Below are 22,155 nucleotides of genomic sequence, written 5' to 3' on the forward strand. Positions count from 1 at the left end.
ACAAGCAAATGCAGGCAGACATGTTTCTATCATTCAATAAGACAAGCTCATTTAACCAAAGACAGAAACCAGAATCTACTGTGTTTAACCACCAGTAGATTAAATAGAAAAAAACACTATAGGTTCTTTCTTACATAATTAGAAAAACTCACACTAAAAAAAAAATCTGATTTTCAAGCACAGATGAAAGCAAGCAAAGAACCGTTTCAGAGCTACATGACGGATGCTGTGCAGGAAGTAAGGATTCCCTCTTTCAGTCACCAACACACAGTACTTGGATAGACTGTACAGGAAACTGAAGGACTTCAGACTAACCAGCCCTGCTTTCGGCGCCTACCACACCTTTCATGTTTATTTCACCCACCTTCCTCTTGTTTCTCAATCCCAGGGTTCACCCAGATGCTCACCCTAGCTTTTTGGGTTTTTTTTTGCCTTTGATGTGGATTGGTTTGTATAAAACACTTCGGAAACACTATTTTAGAGTAAGAGCTAAACAATATCTGATTTTTGAAATGACACCTTGGCTTTTAAAGATAGGACAGCAGACATGACTTTCTTGCCCTAACAACTAAAACCGACACCAGACTGGGCAGAAGACGGGTTGTGTAGCACTGACCCCTCCTAGTGCAGGAAGACTGATGCAAAACACAGATAAAGAAGTCTCTAGCCCGACCAACATTTGTTAGACGAGTACCAAGAAAATATATCTCTTCTTTTTACATAATGAATCACATTTTCATTTGAAAAATTAATCCGTGCACATAGTAAAAATCCCTCTAATTCAAAATGGTGAGTACTCAGGCCCCTTCCACCTCAGATGCCCAGAGCAGCCATCTCTTCTCTAAAGCTGGCAACTATTGCCATTGCCTTCAGGACACACGCAGAAATACGCCGGCGGGTGAAAACATATTCATGTGGGTTGAGAGTCTTTGTATATTTACAAAACTGGGAACATTGTACTTTGACTTTTTCATTTAAAAACATACCTAGACAATTAAATTAATAATGATGCAGTTATTCCATAGCATAACTTTCTGCGGTAAAAAGAAGAGTGAGAATACAGCCACTTTGGAAAATAGTAAAAAAAAAAAAAAAAGTTAAACATAGACATATCATTGGACTCAGCATTCTTCTACTAGCTACATACCCATGAGAAGTAAAAATATTTTTCCACAAGAAAACTTTTACATAAATGTTCATAGCAGCATAACTCATGATAACCAAAAGGTGAAAACAACCCACATCTCTATCAACTGATGATTGAATAAACTAAAGGTTGTATATCTATACAATGGAATATTATTTGTCCATAAAAAGAAATGAAATACTGATTGATACACACTACAACATAGATGAGCCTTGAAAATGTTATGCTAAGCGAAAGAAGTCAGTCAGGAAAGACTATATATTACATGATTCTATTTAAATGAAAGATTCAGAACAGGCAAATCTATAGAGCCAAAAAGTAGATTAATAGTTGCTTAGGGCTAGGAGTAGAGCAGGTGACATGAGAATTGGAAGGTGGCAGCTACAGGGTACTGGGTTTCTTCCAGGGCGATAAAATGTACTGAAATTGATTGTGGTATGGTTACACAACTGGGTGAATATACTAATAATTAAATAACTGTATACTTTCAATGAGTGAATAATATGGTATGTGAATTATATCTCAATAAATCTCCTAAAAAAAAAAAAAAGCAAGAAGCCTCTTCACATACCAACACGTTGTCAAGTGAAAAATGGAAGTTGCAGGACAGTGAAAGTATAGACTATGCTTCTTTTTGTGTAAAAAGGGGGAGTGAATAGAACCTATAGTCTCCTTGTTTCCTTTTACATAAACTCTAAGGGATACACAAAGAAAACTAATGAGAGTAGAGACCTCTGAATATGAGTACCATCTTTCTGAATTATCACAGTAATAATAACAGTAAGCATTGCCTGAAGATAGCTCCATACCAGTACATAAGAGACCTTCCTCACAGCTACAAAGTATTTCATTACTGTTGTACAAAATTGTTGAATTAGCCCTACACTGATTGACAGTTAGGCTGTTCCTAGTGTTCTATTACAAAAACTGCTGCAGAACATTTTTATACATATATTTTTGCACTTATACACAAGCATATGGATAGAGAAAAATTTTAAAAAGTGGAGTCACTACATTAAAGATACACAATATAAAGAAATCCTTAAATAATGTAACCAAAGAATACCTCTTAAATTTGTTGACAGCTGTAGCAGCTGTAAAAACTCAGAGTTTAATCATAATCGCTGAGCAAAATGCATTTTTCTGAAAAAGATTAAATGAAAATTTAGGATTTTCCCATTTTCTGTCATGAGAGCATTAAAGAAGAAGCACAATAAGCTCCTTTGAAAATAAATTCAGACTAAACCCAAATGGTTTATTCTACATAAGCTCTGGAACTTGAGCAAGAGAGGCCTCCTTTTAACAGGCATGAATTTATTTCAGTTCGTTATGTGGTTTCCCAAATGCTGTGCACATTTCAAGTGACCTTTCAGTCTCAAAGTAGGAGTCTCAGAGCAAAAGGATGAAGAAAATCTCAGTTTCAATGAAGATACACATCAACTGTCAAGACCCGATTCAACTATTTGAATTCTAAGAAGGCAAAACCATCATCAAAAAAATGGAAAGCATCAGGGCAGCAGAAAACGTGGTAAAATTTAAGTGTGTGGAGTTTTGATGGTGCAAAGAGATATTACTGAGTGTCCATGGAACTCAGGGCTATGTTTGGTTCTTCTTAGCTGCATTATCATCTCTACTTAAATAGACATAGCTGGGCGAAGGAAACTGTTATCCACTATGGTCAAGTAATAGTAGATATGAACTAACAAACTCTTATGGTTGACAGAGTAACAGAGAGTTATACATATACCTTTAATAAACATTAGGTTGTCAAAAGAATTATAATGCAATATGCTAATATTTCACACTAAAACCTTAATTTACTTATTTTTGGTTATTGTTGCCTTTGTCATTATTTTGTTGTTTTTTTGATCCAGAAAGTACTCGAGACTTGGAGGATGAGCACAGGATGATGGCCGTGGTGATGATTTGTGACGGGTTTCAGTGAACTCGTCGTCTGAAGCTGACAGAACCCATTCATGAAGTACTTAAGGGTGGCAGGGAAAAGAACACGACTTATGTCTCGAGCAGTATTACCAGTTAGAACTTCTGTCTTTTGCACTATTCATGTTGTCACAGTGGACACACCCTCCTATCAGCTGAAGGCCAACATTATATCCTTTGGGAAAATTACCCTAATCAGTTGCTAGAACCATGTTTTTACACACATATATCCAGTTACCAATTACGATTTGAATTCAAACTTTAAATTTAGCCCATAGAGGTATTAGAACACTGAAATCTACATACTCACAGCAAGAGAAAATTCAACAGTGACTTGTTACCTAAAATAGAGGTAAATCTGCCATAAGGAAGCACAGGTGCTAGCGTTATGTTTTAAACGTGATCACAGGGCTAAGTAGTTCTTAGTGATTTCTGGAATTTCTATAGTTTCCTTGGCTGGGAGAGGCATTGCAAGTCAATGAAAATCTTAAGCCTAATAAAAAATGCTTTCCAATCCTAGCAAGTCAACTCTTGGGAGGCTCTTAAACTTTGTATTAAGAGGAGACATGTGTAGCTGCATATCATCCTGGGGGCACCTTTACTCCAGAAGGCTCTCCTTCCATCCATAAGTGATGTTCACTTTCTCTGTCCTCAGCCCACCAGGACTCTCAAGAACATTCTAGCACCTGAGGTTAGGCTGGTGCTAGAAAACGACCCAGCCAAAGACCAAAACCAAGGATCGACAGTGGGGAACCCATCATTTCAAGATTTCCAACTTTCACTGGAAATCTGAATGTGAGGCCCGTATAAATGAGGTAATCCTCTTCTCCCCTTGTTTTACTTGACGGGTTCCTTCAGTTCTCAGCTTCCCCAACCACCCAACTAAAGTACATCTCCAGGACACACACACACACACATGCACACACACATACACACACACGCACACGCACAAACATTAATTTAGTCCTCTGTGTAGTATTCTCTTCACTGCACTTACCGTATTGGGAATCATTTTATTTGTTAATTAAACATAATTAAAAATAATTATTTTTACTCAGTAAGATCCATGAAGGGAGGGAGGTACCAATGTATCCCCAGCACCTGGCACATAGAAGAGACCAAATATGTATTTGTCTGTAGAGAAATATATAGAAACTACCCGACACAAAACTATAGCAAACTGTCCTAAACAAAAAGCCTGGTTGAACTATTTCTCATAAAAAAGCATTTTATATCTCTATCTTCTTGTGGCATCATTGTAGACTACTATTAAAATGTAACTTACATATGTTTAAGAACAGAACAAAGTAACATATTTCTAAATACTGTAATATTTAGAAAATAATATCTTTTTAATAGGGCTATGTCAAAGAAGGCTTCAGGCTAGATTTAGCTGGAAGTGAGGCTGATTTACTCCATATTCATGTAAATTTATTTAATAGAATAATAAGTTTAGGGGCTTCCCTGGTGGTGCAGTGGTTAGGAATCCGCCTGCCAATGCAGGGGACACGGGTTCGTGCCCCGGTCCGGAAAGATCCCACATGCCGCGAAGCGGCTAGGCCCGCGAGCCACAACTACTGAGCCTGCGCGTCTGGAGCCTGTGCTCCGCAACAAGAGAGGCCGCGACAGTGAGAGGCCCGCGCACCGTGATGAAGAGTGGCTCCCGCTCACCGCAACTAAAGAAAGCCCTCGCACAGAAACGAAGACCCAACACAGCCAAAAATAAATAAATAAATAAATAAATAAATAAATTTATTTTAAAAAAAAATAATAATAATGTTTAGATCAAGCCAAGATTTACATGTATTAATCTTCATATTAAACAATAATTAGATTTTACCTAGAGCTGTTATGACATTTTTTTCAATAAAATTTCCATTATCATTTCACTTGTGAAAGATCATATACACGTCATATCTTATACCATTTTGTTAAATGGCCAAAATTCTTACATCCTCAAATAATAACTTGTATCAAAGAGTAACTTGAGTGTAAACTAACATGAAAACTAAGATTAAAACATAAACAAGAAAACATTATTAGGAGTTTTTCCCTCCTAATCATAATAAGCTGGCTAACACTTATTTGGTTTGTTGTGTGCCCAGCTTTGTGCCAAGCAAGCACTTCCTATGAAATCTTTCATTCAGTCTTTCTAGGAACTCCAAGGATTGTTTTTCCCTGTGTCCAAGATCACCCAGCTTGTAATTGGAGGAACCTAGTTTTGAACCTGACCTGACTTCAGGACCCTCCCCATCTCCCCATGACCTATTGTTGGCAATTCCAGACTTCCTCGCGTTTCAGCTCTATGATGCCATATCCTGTGTTTTCCTAGGGTCTAAAGAAATAGAAATACTTTGAATGAAGTAAAGCATATAAGGTCTCACATCTAAGTGATCTCAAGGTTTAAAACTAGCCATTAACTTTTACATGGAACAAAAAAGAGTATCTATAAAGCCATAACAAACATGACCATCTGGTCTACTCCTCGCGCAGGAAGCTTAAACAGGCTACGTCAAACTTTCTAAGTGCTTTTGATTTCTTTTTGTAAAATGGATAAAGGGTTTCTTCGATAGCTGAGAAAAAAAGAATTGACTTTCTCTCAAAGATTCCAGATTAAATATCTTTATATGCAGCATAACTTTCCACCTACCCACCTACCAGTAAAAGCAACTCAAAGTTACTCAAAGTCCCTCTCCAAATCCGTCTTAGGTCATCAGAATTATTTTGAGGGACCGGCCCTTATTTTCTAACGATTACTCCTCTTACTCACAACTCATATTTTACAAGGAATATTTCTTTCTCCCCACCGGTATGAATGAATTTATTCAGGATGCTATCCTGAATCAGAAATTGCTAGGATTGAGACCAAACACTATAGAAGTTTTCATGGATTTAACTTCCTTTCCCAACAAACTTTATAGGAAATCACCAGTTCCAACATGAGTTGATATGCAAGGCACTACCTTTGCTTTTATCAGACTACCTGAATGTACTCTCTCTTAGCCAGAAGAGACTGTCACCCATTTAAAAAGATTGTCCTGAGAGATTTTTTTTTTTTTCTCTCTTCAAATAGGGTGACATTCCAATTTGGGCACTAAAGAATACAGAAAGTCAGGGACTGGCGGTCCAGTGGTTAAGAATCCACCTTCCAACGCAGGGGACGCGGGTTTGATCCCTGGTCGGGGAACTAAGATCCCACGTGCCACGGGGCAACTAAGCCCGTGCACTGCAGCTACTGAGCCCTCGCGCTCTGGAGCTCTGGAGCCCGCATGCCACAACTAGAGAGAAGCCTGCGACGCAGCCAAAAATAATAAATTGATGAATAAATAAATAAATAAATATTTTTTAAAAGAATACAGAAAGTCAAAGAAGACATAAAAAGCAATTTTTATTCAGAAATATTTCAGAAAACAATAGGTATTCATTTGGTATTCAATTAAGTCTTGCCTTGAAGGCTAGAGCTTCTTTATGTGAATTTGAAATTTACAGGGTTGGTTATACCTATGCAATATTCAGGAAGCAACTGAGCGAACATGAAATGCCTTGAGCGATTGGCACCAAGGGAATTTAGTACTTTAAAAATTTGGTGAAGTCCAGGCTTGCATGTATAGGTCTGTATTCATACTTTACCTATCTCTTGTGTATACATTCACTAACATAAAAATGGCATGAATCATGGAAGCAAACAGGTTTGGTGCTTTGAACAAATTATCTAGTTTATTGAAGTAAATTGTCTAAAATGTTGCTCTGTGTATTGGAAATTTATGACTATTAGGGTACGACACATGGGTGAAATTTAAAAGAATGAACGTCTGTGCTTTATACATGAAATTACCAACAGTTTACAAAGAAAGTCAAATCACCAACAGAACAAAACTAGAAGTAGAAAAAAAAAAAAAAACAATTTCAAAACTAGTCATTTAAGAAGGTGTGACCAAAGGTATAATGCTGGGAGAAGTAGGAGATTCAAGTGAGAAATTAATTTGTAATTTAATTAAAATCTTATAAATAAACTTTATAAAGTTTATAAACAAAATCTTATAATTTTTCTGACTACTAGCTAAAGTTTATAAAAGTTATTTACGGAATTGCCCACAATATGTACTGAAAAGTTACGGTATACTAAATGGGGTAGGTTCTAATGTCAGACTGAGTTCAAAACTAGTTAATATACAGCCGGAGCTGTTATAATTGCACAAAAATACCAGAAGTCCAGATTTTTGATGGGAATCCTGTAATAATATGGTTCACTGTGAAAGTCTGATAATAATTTGATATTTTGTTGGCAAACAGGTTTTCCATTGTTGTGTGGTCCCCTTGTATGGCAGCTGTAATCGCTAAGGGCAAATCCTTTACACTGAACTACAGTGGGACATGAATGGTATTTTCTTCTGACTTCTACATGGAATCTGGTCTTTGACAGTTCTTTCCAAAGCTCCTATCAGATCCCTATTTGATGACATGACCTTAGTTAGATTAATGCAGTTGAAGCCACGGATTATGCAAGATGTTTAAAGGAATATAACTGCACTCAACCATGGTAATAGTAAAATGAGTTTATTTACAGAGCTGGCAAAGAAGCTAGTAGCAGTCATTTGTGGAAAGGATAAGTTTATTTCCCTTATTAGTGAAATAGAGCCCTCAAACATTTTTCAAAACTTAACTAGGACCTATAAAAACTAAAGTCTCCTGGAGATTATCTGTGAAGACACACATTTTGGCAATAAGTTAAACTATGTCAAATGTCAATCTGAGTTATTTTTGTTTAAACTTCATTTCTTCCTATTTTTCTGATGCTCCCTTCTCATGTTCTCTTCCTCTATACATTAAAATTCCCTAGTTTATATATTTTCTGTTTGAAAAATTAAAAGCTAAATTCATCTAAATATGAAAGAAGTCTGTTGGTTTTAAAACTTATTTAAATAAAATGAACTTAAATATTTAACTTGGCTGACATGGCCTTGTTAGGAAGTGATTGAATAAACAATTTACCTAGAATGAAAATATCCCTCTAGCCCAGGGAAAATATTTGGTTTAAAAAAAATCAAATATTCCAGATTTATTTCATATAACCCCACCCCAAATTAAAGCAGTGAGGTTTTTAAATTATTCTGTTCACCACGGGATTTTTGACAGCAACTGAGCCACTTTTAAACTATAAATGTACTTTTATCATGAAAGTAAAAAATATCCCAGGGATATAGAAAAATGTTAAAGTAGAAATCCTCTGCCCCACAGGAATAGTTTAGAAAGTCACTGGATTGGAAATTTTATGAAGGTGAGGGCTAATACTTCATCAGTGTCTTTCTAAGAGCCATCAGGGTGCCTGGGTTAGAACTGAGTTAATAAACATTGTTAAGTGAAGCAATGAAAAATGCACGATGGACTTCCTTGGTGGCGCAGTGGTTAAGAATCCGCCTGCCAATGCAGGGGACATGGGTTTGAGCCCTGGTCCGGGAAGACCTCACATGCTGCGGAGCAACTAAGCCCGTGCACCACAAATACTGAGCCTGAGCTCTAGAGCCCGCGAGCCACAACTACTGAAGCCCGTGCGCCTAGAGCCCGTGCTCCGCAACAAGAGAGGCCATCGCAATGAGAAGCCCATGCACCACAACGAAGAGTAGCCCCTGCTCGCTGCAACTAGAGAAAGCCCACGCTCAGCAACAGACCCAACGCAGCCCAAAAGAATGAAATTAATTAATTAAGAAAAATAAAGTATTAAAAAAAAAGAAAAATGCACGTTTACTTTTGCAACTAATAAAAGAGCTACAGAAACAAAACTCTTCTTTAAGGACTATACATTTTAAGCTACAGAATCAGATTACATGGTCGAGTGGCTAGAAAATGATCTTGTCTGACACTAAAAACAAATCACTTTCTCAATTACTAAGGATTAGGCCTTAATTTCTTAGCATTCCACAAAATTTAAATCTAGAAGTGTGGTAAAGCTAAAAGCAACTTAATAGTGGGAAAAGTGCATAATCCAGGCAGGAACGCTAACCCTGACTTTGGAGGTCAGAGTTCAACTCCATTTGTTAGGGCTCTAGGCTACACTTGGGTCTCTGACTCAGCATCCCAGCTACGGAATCTGTCTGATGGGACAGCTGTGTTTGGCTTCAAAAGGCTGACAATGAAGCTGGGGTGAGCCTGAAGTGGTGGTCGTGGTCCTCACCCCCAGCAGGTCTCTCAGATGGAGAGACCACTGCATTGATAGAGTCAGAGAAGGTCAGCCACGTCAACTGACTAATTAACGTGTGCAACACACATCAGCATCTGTACGAGCCATTCACGACTAGTTGATGGTCCTGAGATGAGTCACTCAGGCAAGGAGAAGATGTTGAGGAAAACTGGGAAGTGTAGATTCTAGAACAGGAGACTTCATGAGGGAATGAGGAAAGGGTGCTGAGGGTGAAATTACTAGTGAAGGTGGGAAACTAAGGGTGAAGCCCACAGAAAACAGGCAAACATCCTCCCCGATCTAATACTTTACAATTCCTTGCCCCAGAGAGTAAATTCTGTCTCCACAACTCACTTAGTACAATCCCTAGCAGAGTGCCATCTATTAAAAGAAAATTAAACATAAAAACAGATTGGAACGTTTTTTCTTGGTGATGTAAAACCACTCTCTGTTCTCTCTGCATGTACCAGACAGATGTGGAATGCTGCTGATGGGACAAGCACGGTGCTGGGCACACAGGTACAAAGATGAATAAACCCAGTCTACCCTACAACCCATTCACAGTCCCAGAGGCAGGCAAGAAAGCTGACCATTGTTGCAATGCTTCAAGAGCTGTGCTAGAGAAATGGACCCAGTCTCCTGAGAACACATAGAAGGGCATTTTCATTCTGAATGGGGAGGCTAGGAAGGCTTCCCAGAAGAAACGTCCATTGAGGGTGAATCTAAGCAACAGAGTTTGCAGATGAAATTGTATTCAAATGATTACGGTAAATTGAAAACAGTTTAAAATGCTCATATAGTCCTATATACCAAACTGTGATCTAAGCAATTAGCATAAATAATTTTTGCCCTGAATTTATATTTCAAACAAAAGTTTGCTTAATTAACTATACATTAGTGAGAATGAATGAACTACATACAACTACATCAACATGGGATAAACTCTCAAACATCTATTTGCAGGGGAAAAAAACCCAACCAGCCACAAAATAGTATTACAAACTGTATTACTCCTTTTACGTAACATTCAAAAGTAGAAAACAGTATTCTGTGCTTTTTGATATCAGGATAGTTGTTATACCTGGTGCTGATGGGCAATGGCTGAAAGAGGCACAGACGTGGCTGTAGGGTTACTGGTAGCATTATTTTTAATCTGGCTGGTGATTATAAGGGTAGCCACTGATAATTAGAATTACTAATTTTTCTTTCTTTCTTTTTCTGGTTTGCAACATCCAAAAAGAGTTGCTATGGTTTATGATATGCACACGTTTTTCATACGTGACAAGTGACCAAAAACATGTCAAAAATTTCTGGAAAAGTATACGCACATATTTGTATGGATGTACAAATCCTGCTTTTGATACAACTTCATTTGCATGCAAATTTAATGGCAGAGTTCAGATATAAAGATTTATGAGGTCACCAGGGCCACTTAAATGGCAAACAGCCACACTACGCTCCTCGTCTCTCTGGTGGCATCACCAGTTGATGGCAGCACTTTTTCTGAGTCCCACTGCAGCTCCCAGTACTTTATTCCATGTGGCTACTACTAACCGACCACAGATGAAAACGATAAGCCACCTTGCTTTTAAACAATGAGGACTGTCTAATTCTTTTGTGATATACATGAGAAAGACCTTACAGTTAGTTAAGGACAAATTTCAATGTATTTCTAGGTGAGGGTATAATTTCACCCCTATGTATGCAAAATGATTTTCCCAATTATAATCACACCTTTATAAAGGCATGTTTGCTAACAGCAAGTTTGCTGCTTTCTGTCTTTTACATTACCATGGAAACACTTACTGATTCATATACAATTAGATGCAATTTTAACAAAAGGACTCAGATAAACATTTGGGAATATTTTTTCCAAGCAGAGATTCAGGGAATCTTTAGTGAACCAGTTTTTTCCCTCAAGGTGGTTAACTCCACCCTCAAGCACACTCTTTAACCCAATGTACATTAATTAATTATACAATTAATTAATTATAATTAATTATAGTTGTTAATTATAACAAAGTAATACTTTTACACATTTTTATTGGTAACTACTCATAATAAAATAAGTAGATACCAGAGACAATGGAATACTAATTAACTGCTCTCACGTAACCACTGGATTCACTACATTTCTAGCCTCTATTCTCTTCAGCTCATCCTGAAGCAATCATACTCTGGGCCATAGAAACAGATCTTCTAAACAGATCCCCTTTTTTGCCTGTTGTCTTTCTAGAAACAGATGGAGAAAGAGGCTCAAGACCTTTTTTGCTATGCTAGGATGGCAGGCTAAACTAAATAGGAGTCCTACCCAGTCTGGGATCTGCTTAAGGAGGAGTAGGGGCTTCCCTGGTGGCGCAGTGGTTGAGAATCTGCCTGCCAATGCAGGGGACACGAGTTCGAGCCCTGGTCTGGGAAGATCCCACATGCCGCGGAGCAGCTGGGCCCGTGAGCCACAACTACTGAGCCTGCGCGTCTGGAGCCTGTGCTCCGCAACAAGAGAGGCCGCGATAGTGAGAGGCTCGCGCACCGCGATGAAGAGTGGCCCCCGCTTGCCGCAACAAGAGAAAACCCTTGCACAGAAACGAAGACCCAACACAGCCGTAAATAAATAAATAAATAAATAAATAAATAAATAAAATTAAGGAGGAGTAGACACAGGCTACAGAGATAACAATCTGTGAATTAGGAGATAACAATCTCTGAATTACAAAACCCAGAATGCATGTCAGGACAAGAGGAGCAGGGGATCTAGAGAGGTAGGGAAGGCCTGGCAGTGAGATAGAGGAACACAGAACCACCAGGAGGCCCCAAGTAGGAAGGTTACATGGAGAAAGTCTTTACACAGATGCATCTATGGATAAAGTCCAGGCTCCCAGCCATTCCTGTGAGATGAACCCCCTGCCTGGACTGCTGCCCTAGAGGATTCTGACCAATTTTTAAGTAACTAGATCAGAGGCATTTTAGGTTTCAGTTGATTACTTCTTATTCTGCCACCTCCCTATGTAGTTTACTTCTTTGATCCACCCACCTGAATAGAAGTAAATCTTCTCTGAATCACAGTGTGAATGTGATTTATCCAGAACACCTAGCTTCTGTATAAGTGCTCCATTTGAGGTGTGCCCAAGAAGACTGCCTTATGGAAAAGAAGCCCTTATAGACTGAATCAGTTTCACACTTATAGTTCTTGACTATTTAAAAAGTACCACTAATATACAAACTTGAAAAATGCGTAATACAAGCTAACATTTCCTGGTACTCACGAGGAATCAGCTACTGTGCTAAGGACTTTAATTAATTTTAATTGAGTTAATTAACCATTTGACATATTAACATATATATCATTACTAAAGGTAACATTTAATAATTTTAAAAAGCATGTGAATCCATGAAATTCTCTTACTTGCCACGCAACATTGGGCAAGCAAGTTTGCCTCACTAACCTATAAAATGAGGAATGATAAGAATGGGTGCCTCACAGGATTTATGATGGGGACTTCATGGGATAATTCTTGTCAAATGCACAGCCTGGTACCTGCCACACAGAAGCACTTCGTAAATAACAATTACCACGATTTTTATTTCTGTGAAGACTATATTAGGAGAACAGAGAGGAGTGAAGTTACAATTTCAAGACATGGATTTTAGCAACTTAATTAGCTATGTGACTTCCAAAAAATGTAGTGATCAGAGTTCAGTTATCTGGGCAGGACTTTGGTCAAAGCACTGCCTTAAATTTCCTTCAGGAGATCGCTGAGGTCTCATCTGCCATACCTCTCCGTACATATTCCTCCAATCCAATTTTTTGAGAAGTTATGACAGAATTATCATGGTGTTAGCTAACTTCACAAATATAAGTTTAAGAATTACATTAAAATCCCATACAAATTATAAATAGAAATGCTTTCACACATTTGGCTGACAAAGTTTTAGCTCTCTATTTCACCTCAAACTTCATGTTTGTTTTCAAAAAAATATTTCTCCAACAAAATTTGGTGCCACAAAATCACTGACATTGTTTCTAACCATTTTTCTTGACCCTACTTGACTAGAAATGTTAAGCCAAACTTGTCTACTTCTGAAATATGGTCAGGGGTGGGGAGAATTAGATTATAGGTTATTCTCTGGAGTCCCATTCATTTCCAAGATTTTATGGTTCTACTCACTGGTCAAATGCCAGAGAGGAAGAAGACAGTCCAATTTATAGTCTGACCAGGGGGAGAGGGTCAATAAACTGAATGCATCAGGAACTAGCTAGATCTCTAGAGAAGGAATCTGGGTCCAAGTCCACTTTCTACTTCTCCATCCATCTCTGTGGTCCATGGTGGAAGGCTGGTGTGCAAATCTTGAGACAGAAGGCAGACAAATACAAAAGATATTTGTTCTTGAGTTGCACATGGTTAAAAGGAGAAACTTGAACAATCTAGGACAGGAAGGAAAGGTAGAAAGCAGCAGACTACTGACCACTTTTGGAATGTCAGGAGGCAGAACCATGGGCGGCCAAAGCAGTGGAGATAGTGGGGAAAAGCAAATAAAACAAGAACAACAACAACAACAAATGTGGGATTTAGAATTAGACCATGTTTCCTTCAGCACTGCGATTTAAATACAAGTTTTATCTCATATAGTTGTTATGAAGACATAATGAGCTACATCATGTACAGCACCAAGTCCAGTGTCTGACAAACAGTAGGTGCTCAATATTGTACAGCTGTCCTCATTACAATGGTCACCACTCCGATCACCACTATAGACTTAGGAGCTGCTGTCCTAGCTAGCTGGTGATCTAGCTGCCAATCAGTTACCTGCTGTTCCATGACAAAGCTGTATCAGACGAACCATTACAGCAGTAGCTGTCTGTATGCCAGAATGCCATTGGCTAAAAGTTGACACATTCTGCAGGAATTTATCCTAACTAAAATAGTATCGGTCATATAAATCCCTTGACACAAAGAAGAAATTCTGTACCACACTGCAGTGGAATGAAATCATGGATGTTAGGAATTATTATTTTCTGTATTGTATATATACATGAATATTTCATACATAATCATTTTAGAAAGTTTAATTTCTTATCTTGAATGTATTTTAAACAGGATAGAGAATTAGGCACAATGGGAACACTCTTCTATGTGAGGCTTGAAAACAATTACATATTGAAACTATGTTTTATGAAACCTTTCTTTTAAGTCACACTGGTGCCATCTCTACAATTCAGAATGAATATTTTGCAATTCAGAATGAATATTTTGCAATATAAAACGAAAAAAGACCATGAAGTCACTTACTAGCAGTTTTCAAATATCATAAAGGAGAATCTACTTATCTACTGATTCGCTACCCCTGATAACTAGGAAGAAATAGGTTAAAATTTAAGCAAAGGAGATTAGTATTAGATATAAACAAAACATCTGAACTGTGCAGGTTGTAAAACATCAGCACTTTTCCAGTAAGGAAGCTTCGGAAGCTGTAATCCTGGTGTGCATATATTCTACGCCTAGTTTCTAGTTTAATTTCTTGTTTTCCCTCACCTAACAGAGAAATGGAAAGACTTGAAGTTGACTTTCTTTATTTATCCTTTGGCAGAAGTTCTTAGTGCTGAGATGAGGGGGAGAAAAAAACCAACCAACCAAACAAACAAACAAAAACCCACTACCACAGTCGAGTTCATTATCGGAGCTTTTGCCAGAAGGTGGCAGTGTAATTAAACAGGGCAGGGTGCCAGATGGTGGATGTCTGGTTCAAAAATGGGCTGGAGTTCTTCCGGCCTCCCCTCTGACCGTCCCTCTTACTTCTCTAACCATTTCTTCAGCTCTTTCCCACAATCTTTCCCTTATTGTTTCTCACTTTTTTCTGAAGAGCAACTTAGCTTAGCTTCCCCAATTCACATCCTCACGCATCACCCAGGATGCTCCTGGGAGAGCCAAACCCCAAGGAAGGCTGAAGGTAGATAATAAACACATATCATTCATACCTCCCCTGTTATGCTAAGAGCTGCATCCATAGGTTCCGGACTTCTCCCTATTCTCCATCCTTCTGATGGACTTCTGAGTTTAGGCCAAACTTGACCACAGAGCAAGGCATTTAGAGAGCTGAGACACATCACAGGCATGGCCTCCCATTAGTTATGTTTATGTGGTTACACTTAATAGTACCTTATCCAGGCTCACTGTCTTTAGTCTTTGTGCCTCTGTGATACCCCAGGCTTCCTGTAGGCTCGGACCCCTGGAGATACTTGGTGCTTTTGGCGAGAGCATCCTTTACTTCTACTATCCATTTTCTAATATATCTTCTCAAGAGATAAAACACCGCTGTTTTATCTCTTGAGAAGTTGGATAATCTCTGGAGGAGCTCCTTTAAAAATCTACATTGGCTTTTCATTAAGACTGTGCTTTCTTTCTGACTATATTCTTCACCAACCTAGTTAATGGCAACCAGGTCCCATTCTTGTTACCTTTATCCAGGCTCTCGCAATTCTATATGTTTAGTATTACTATTATTCAGAATATTTATACATATCTCTCCAGGCATCTTTCCCTAAGGAAAATCTCCTTGAACCTCTTTGGCTTCATATTAGAATCTACTTTTCTCAATCTTGCTAGAAATAGTTGGATGGATCCATGACTAACTACTCCTATACCCATGATTACGTTCATATTTCACTCCTTCTGATAAAATCCGCTACATGATTGGAATGACTGACAGAGGGACTAATAAGACCTTATTAGGTAAAAACCTATGCTGAAAGGCAGGTTTTAGTGATGGGGCTAACACCATGGGGTTGGGGAAGAAAAGAGTAGAGTTACAGGTCGGAATAAGTGTTGCTGCACACATAACCACAGCCAGTTCTATTCACGTGGAGTCTATAGATTGCAGTGTAGCTAAGGAGAGTGTTGCACAGGGCAACTGAACCTATGACCTTTAGTCACCAGTGACATGACAGAAAAAGTGGTTGAAAACCCCATTTTGTCAATACCCAAACTCAAGAAACACCTTTCTTCTAAAGAATTCAATACCAATTCAGCATTTCTTTATCAACTGCCATGCTGTATTCCTGACGTCCACTATCTGTATATGTAATAAACAATGATTTTCCCACCCAAAACAAGTTTAAAATAAACTTGTAAAAAATAAGAAGATGCTAAAAAAAATGAATGGATCTTAACTATAACTCTTCTGTGATTTCCCAGAAATGAGAATTTTCCCCTAATGTTAAAGTCTCTCAAGTCTTTGAACTGTTGTTATTTGAACTTCCCAGGAAGTTTAATTACCAGCAAGTTTATCCCAGTCCACAAAGGGATACGGAAAACACAAATGACTCTCCAGTGGCAGTGTAGCACTACAGAAAGTAGAACTATAAAGGATCACAGTAGTTTATTAGCAAAGTGGTTTTCAAAAAAGCTCTTTAAAGGTACTGCAAGGGTGGGGAGTAAAGGCGCTAACTCAGTGGCTGTTTTACTGTTTTATGTATGTTTATAGATTTTTAGTTATATATATCATACATATATACTTTGTTAAAAATTTATCTCTATATACCAAATAGAAACATATAATTTTAAATGTTTTGTACACATTTCCTTATTTATATTAGCGTATCATTTGTAAAAAGTGTTCATTGAAAATACATGTTTGAAATTCACTGATCTAGCTCATTGCCTTTATTTGACAGGTGAGTAAACCTGGCTATAGAGGGACCAGGTGGCTTCTCCAGGGACACAAAGCAAGTTAGACAAAGAGCGGACAAATGGCTTTCTCAGAGAATTTCACAATTCATGACTTTAAAGAGTAAACCTATCTGTGATCCACTCTGTGCTTCCCTGGCATTAAAACATTTTTTATGTTTTAAATAATATTCAAGGTATCTTAACCACTTCTCTTCAAAGCTGTTTATCTCTAGGTGTATTATATACCAGATATGATACAAACTTAGGATCAAAAAAGTTTATTGCAGCTTCAAAACTCTGAACCAATCTTGAAAATAGTCACTTCCCTAAGCCAAGTCAGCGTATACTGAACAGGCAGAAAGTATGCAAATTCCATTTGTTTTCGCATTTACAAAAGCCTGTAAGATAAAAGATGTAAAAAGGAAGATTCTGTACCTTTTTCAAAGCTGACTTAAAACAGTATGAAACTTCATACGAAGTCTGAGACATAGTACTTGTTTCTTACCTGAAGCCTTACCGAGCTCGCAGAGAACAAAGTAAAACTTGCTAATGTAATTGGAAAGGTGATCTATTTATTCAGAACTGAGAAGCACTGACTTTTGCTTCTTACTTCTCTTTAATAGGGAATAGAGAACCTTATTTGCTACCAGTAGAAAATAATTACAAAAGTTTTTCAAATAGTCATTTTTCAATGCCCAACATCAGCCTTAAACTTTGTAGGCTATCATACCTATAAAAAGACAATTTCCAATTTATTTCTTCAATAGCCCAATATCTAACCAAATATTTTAATGCATTTAGATATAGTCACAAGATGAATAATTTTACAGTCATTAAAAATGATAGTTAGATAGACAGCAGAGGGAGGCAACATGCTGAAATAAAAAGAGCACTGCTTCCGAAGTAGACTGACTTGGGTTTGATCCTAGCCCTCCCTGGCAGTTAAAGGGCCTTGTTCAAGTTATTTTACCTCTTAGGTTCATTTCTTCATCTGTAAAATATGGGTTAACAACTCCTTCCTTTCAATTTTGTTATAAGGACTAAACAAGATACTGTATGTAAAATTCTCTACGGAGTCCACATTCACAAGAGATACTCAATAAAATGAAAGCTAGAAGTATTATTATTACAAAAGTACATGCTGACATGTAAATGAAGAAGCAGAGCACAGAATTTACAACTGTTCAAGATATGTAAGTTAAGTGAAAAATGAGAATAGTTGAGGATGGGATAGTGGGGGTTATAAGTAATTTTCCCTCCAAAATATTATTGTTGCTACATCTTTTTATTCTCAATTAGAAAACTAGTAGTTTTAGTCTACTCAAATACCCTTACTATGATCATGAGGCCAAAATAAGAATTCTCAGCCAGCCCGAACTTTTATAACCTTAGGAGGAGAGAGTTAATAGAAAAGAGAAATCATTTATTGATCTGAGAAGCAACGTTATTCAGAAAATCACATCTGTACAGTATTGAAATGCTTATTTGCCATACTTTAGACACTGAGCAAACTGTTGTTTACCAGATATACAGACATCTACACATATAAAGATGTGCTACAGGGAGATCAGCTCGGTGCTTTGTGACCACCTAGAGGAGTGGGATAGGGAGGGTGGGAAGGAGACACAAGAGGGAGGAGATATGGGGATATATGCATATGTATAGCTGATTCACTTTGTTATAAAGCAGAAACTAACACACCATTGTAAAGCAATTATACTCCAATAAAGGTGTTAAAAAAAAAAAAAGATGTGCTAAAAGCTACCCAGTATATATTCTTGTTATATAATACTTTAAATTTATATATATTTACAATATCATATAATCAGGAAACAGATTAATTTCAAGATTATTTTAATCTTATTTTGGGAAATTAATAGAATTTTAACTATAAGTAAGCCGTGTTTTTTAAGTAGATGAATTAAGAGGAAGGGTATATAATATCATTAGGAGTTTGCCATGTAATCTCCTAATCAGATGTATACGTATACACATACACATGTATATTTCCTCTATACACCTGATGTATAATCTATGTAGATTCTACTATTTAAAAATATAAATATAACTAAATAAATGTGTGCATAGAATTTGAATGATAAAAGGGATAATAAAACAGTTAAACTAATTACAACAATTACAATCTCAGGTCAAATGATTTAGAGGTAGCAGTGATATACCTAAACAGTTATATTATTAATAAGACAGATGTAAGATTAATAACTGGGAGTTTCCGTAGTGTGCCATTAGGAATCATCAGCATAAAGAGAGACATTTATTTCTTACATAAACACCATTCTGACCCAAACACTATGCAAACTATTTAAAATTAAATGGAACAATATACACATTCACAAATCAAAATTTTTAAAAATATACTTTGAATTGTGGCCCTATTTATCTATGACGATACCTTTTATAATTTAGAATAATTAATAAAATAGAATAGTTGTGGATAAAAACAGACCATGACACTCTCGGAAGGGTAAAGGATGTCAATGTTCCTAGACTCCTGAAATGAACTAACTGTTGCTGATTGATTGAACCCTGAATTTGGAAATGTCTCCCGGCATTTTAGGCAAAAATAAGAAATAGGTTGGTTAAATACTGTTTATTCACGTATAAGAGGATAGAAATCACAAGTGAATTTTATAAATTCTGATCACCCATTTATATTAGAGATTTATATTAGCTATGGTAACTAATAGAAGGTTTCTAAGTATTTCCCAGTATTTATTACTTGGCATAAAAGAGCCATACAACTTTGTTGGCAGATGCAACCTTTTCTTTAAATAAACTCAAGGGGGAATTTATTGCACATATTTATTTAAAAAATCACAAGTGATATGAGATGAAATCTGCATCTATAGTTTATTAAAACTCACAGAAATACCACTGAAGGGACAACTCTTGATTCTAGTCCCCTATAAAACACTAGTACAATAACAGCAAATGATAACCCAATCACATAAATGTGGGCTGAATTCCTTATGCAAATAATGTAAGTATTTATTTGTGTATTTGCCTGCTCACATAATTATATGTAATACATTTTACCTGCCTGCTTCCATCCTATCCCCAACACCTGCCTTCAATCATTGCTTTTAATTCTCCTGTCTGAAGGAGTATTTCCATTTCAAAAAGGTGAGCTTATTTACTTATTTACAATCAATCACTAAGATAAAGTAAAATTAACCTCTGAAACAGCCATAAAAATATTTTTGTAAATAACTATTTTAGACACAAAAATTACTTGATTGAGAAACTATTCCTTAAGGACCATGTGTGTATGACCACATCAAACAATATTAAGGAAATAGTAGAATTAAATATTGCAATAAATTGAAATTAACATACTTTTTGTTAGGATGAAAACACTAAAATTACCAAAAAACGTAATTATCAGGGAATACTATATTAACAAAATAAAACGTAGGAGATTCCTGAATGATAAGCAACTTGATATACATTTAGTCTTACTTAAATTCAAGTTGGTTCATATGATTAAAAATACAGACGTTATTAATTACGCTAACACACATGTGCTAAAAGCCAAGGTACTACTTTTAAAGACCATGGCAAAGACTGTCAACTACCAGCCTGCTTGCATCAGGCAAGAAAGATAAGAAAACACACAGCCTGATCAGGCAGTGAAAAATGACAAGTTTTCATTTTCTAAACTCCCAACGTTTTCTGCAAGTTTCCTTCCTCTTCTAAAAATTGTCACCAGATGAATTGCTATGGTCCACGTGGAGTTAAAAAAAAAAAGCGTGAGCACCACTGTTTTTAAAACAGACAAAATCAGGCACAAAATAGAGAATGAAAGTGTCACCAACAGCGTGCTCTTTCTTACAAAGCCTTAACATCACACTTAACTCTTGAACCTCCTCAGCAATTACTAACTACTCCACTATTAAGTCAATCTTAAAAGGAAAGAAGGGGAGAAGCAGGAGAGAAAAGCACGTTACCACACTCCCTCCGAAGTCCTCAGGGAACTTGTAGACCGGGATCTTGGCTTCATAATAATGCTCATTTTGGAGAAAAAAAGAAGAAAGAAAAAATCTTCTTCAAGTATTCTGATTAATACATTTCAGCTGTGTTTTGACAAAGATGACTTGAAATATATTCCATTTCCAAAGGAGGTTGTTTGAAGAAATCCAAATTTCCCGGAGTCCAGCTCCTGCCCCCAGTCCGGAACAGAGGGAGGTTTCTAAGACATAGGAGCTTTTTCCTCTTTCATACTGAATTTCCTCCAGCACCGGCTGTTCTTAAGTGACAGTTTGTTTTCTGTTTTGCATGGCCAAGGGAGGAACTGGATTTTGAATCTATTCTTCATCTGGTCACAAGGGCAACCAACACAGTGAAAGAGCCACTTGATCGCATCCTTTTTGCAATTCCGCAATAAAAGGTTTAAAGGTTTCTGACACTCTAAAAGTGCTCAGGTAGAGAGAAAGGAAACGAAAATGACCGCGAGGTACAGTAACACCGCAGAGCTGTCAGTGAAGTTCCATTTCAGGGCGACCACAGGAAAGCACTCTTCTCCGGGGGGAGCCAAGAAGTCATGGAGGGAACAAAGCTCTCCACACTTGAGTTGGGCTCACTACTGTACCTGTGAACGTAATTTCCGTTGTGTCCCCTGCTTAGAATCTGACTCCAAGCCTTTGTGAATGAGAACTATCATTCAATCTCACCAGGCAGAAACTATTCCTCAAGGGCTGTATGACGTCTGTAGGAAGGCAGTTCAAAACATCGCAGGGAAGTGAGAGAGAAAAAAAAAAAAAGACCTGGCGCCCAGCCAGCCTCGTCAATTGCTGAAACTTACAAAGCTTCGCTGCAGATCAGCACCAGAGACGTGGAGTGTGAACCAGCCAAGCAGGCAGAAGACATCTCAAAACGTATAAAACCATTTCCTCCTCTGGGAAATGAGGAGTCTGTGTTATTCAGGGTAAGATTCCCTGAGCACCTTCAGAAGGAACACACCCCTTTTCCACAGACTTGTTTATTCTCCCTCAAAAAAAAAAAAAAAAAAAAAATCATTTTCTCAAAGTCCGGCACTGAAAACTAAAATTTCTAGTCAAAAGCAAAGTTGAGAGGACTTGGGGAATTTAGCAGCTGTTCATTTTGAGCACATTTAATGAAATGCCACGCTTTGGGTCTGGTTGTAGAGACACAAACTGCCTCTTAAGAATCCAACAGAATGTAGCAGGCAACGTTGCATCAAGTCA

The 22,155-nt window shown here is 37.4% G+C and overlaps 1 protein-coding gene across 10 annotated transcripts in view; it reads right to left on the minus strand.

Moving 5' to 3' along the window:
• The window catches only part of PDE4D (phosphodiesterase 4D), a 1,110,708-nt gene that overhangs the window by 261,762 nt on the left and 826,791 nt on the right, over positions 1-22,155 (minus strand). The window contains exon 1 of one of the 10 annotated variants that reach the window (XM_036845549.1): positions 20,899-21,576. The exons of the other annotated variants lie outside the window; for them this stretch is intronic. Coding sequence (XP_036701444.1) covers positions 20,899-20,963 — 65 coding nt within the window. The 5' untranslated portion in view covers positions 20,964-21,576. Of the gene's footprint in view, positions 1-20,898; positions 21,577-22,155 lie in introns of those variants that run through there. 10 annotated transcript variants of the gene reach the window in all.

Source organism: Balaenoptera musculus, chromosome 3 (genome assembly GCF_009873245.2).
Source record: "Balaenoptera musculus isolate JJ_BM4_2016_0621 chromosome 3, mBalMus1.pri.v3, whole genome shotgun sequence".
Lineage (NCBI taxonomy): Eukaryota > Metazoa > Chordata > Mammalia > Artiodactyla > Balaenopteridae > Balaenoptera > Balaenoptera musculus.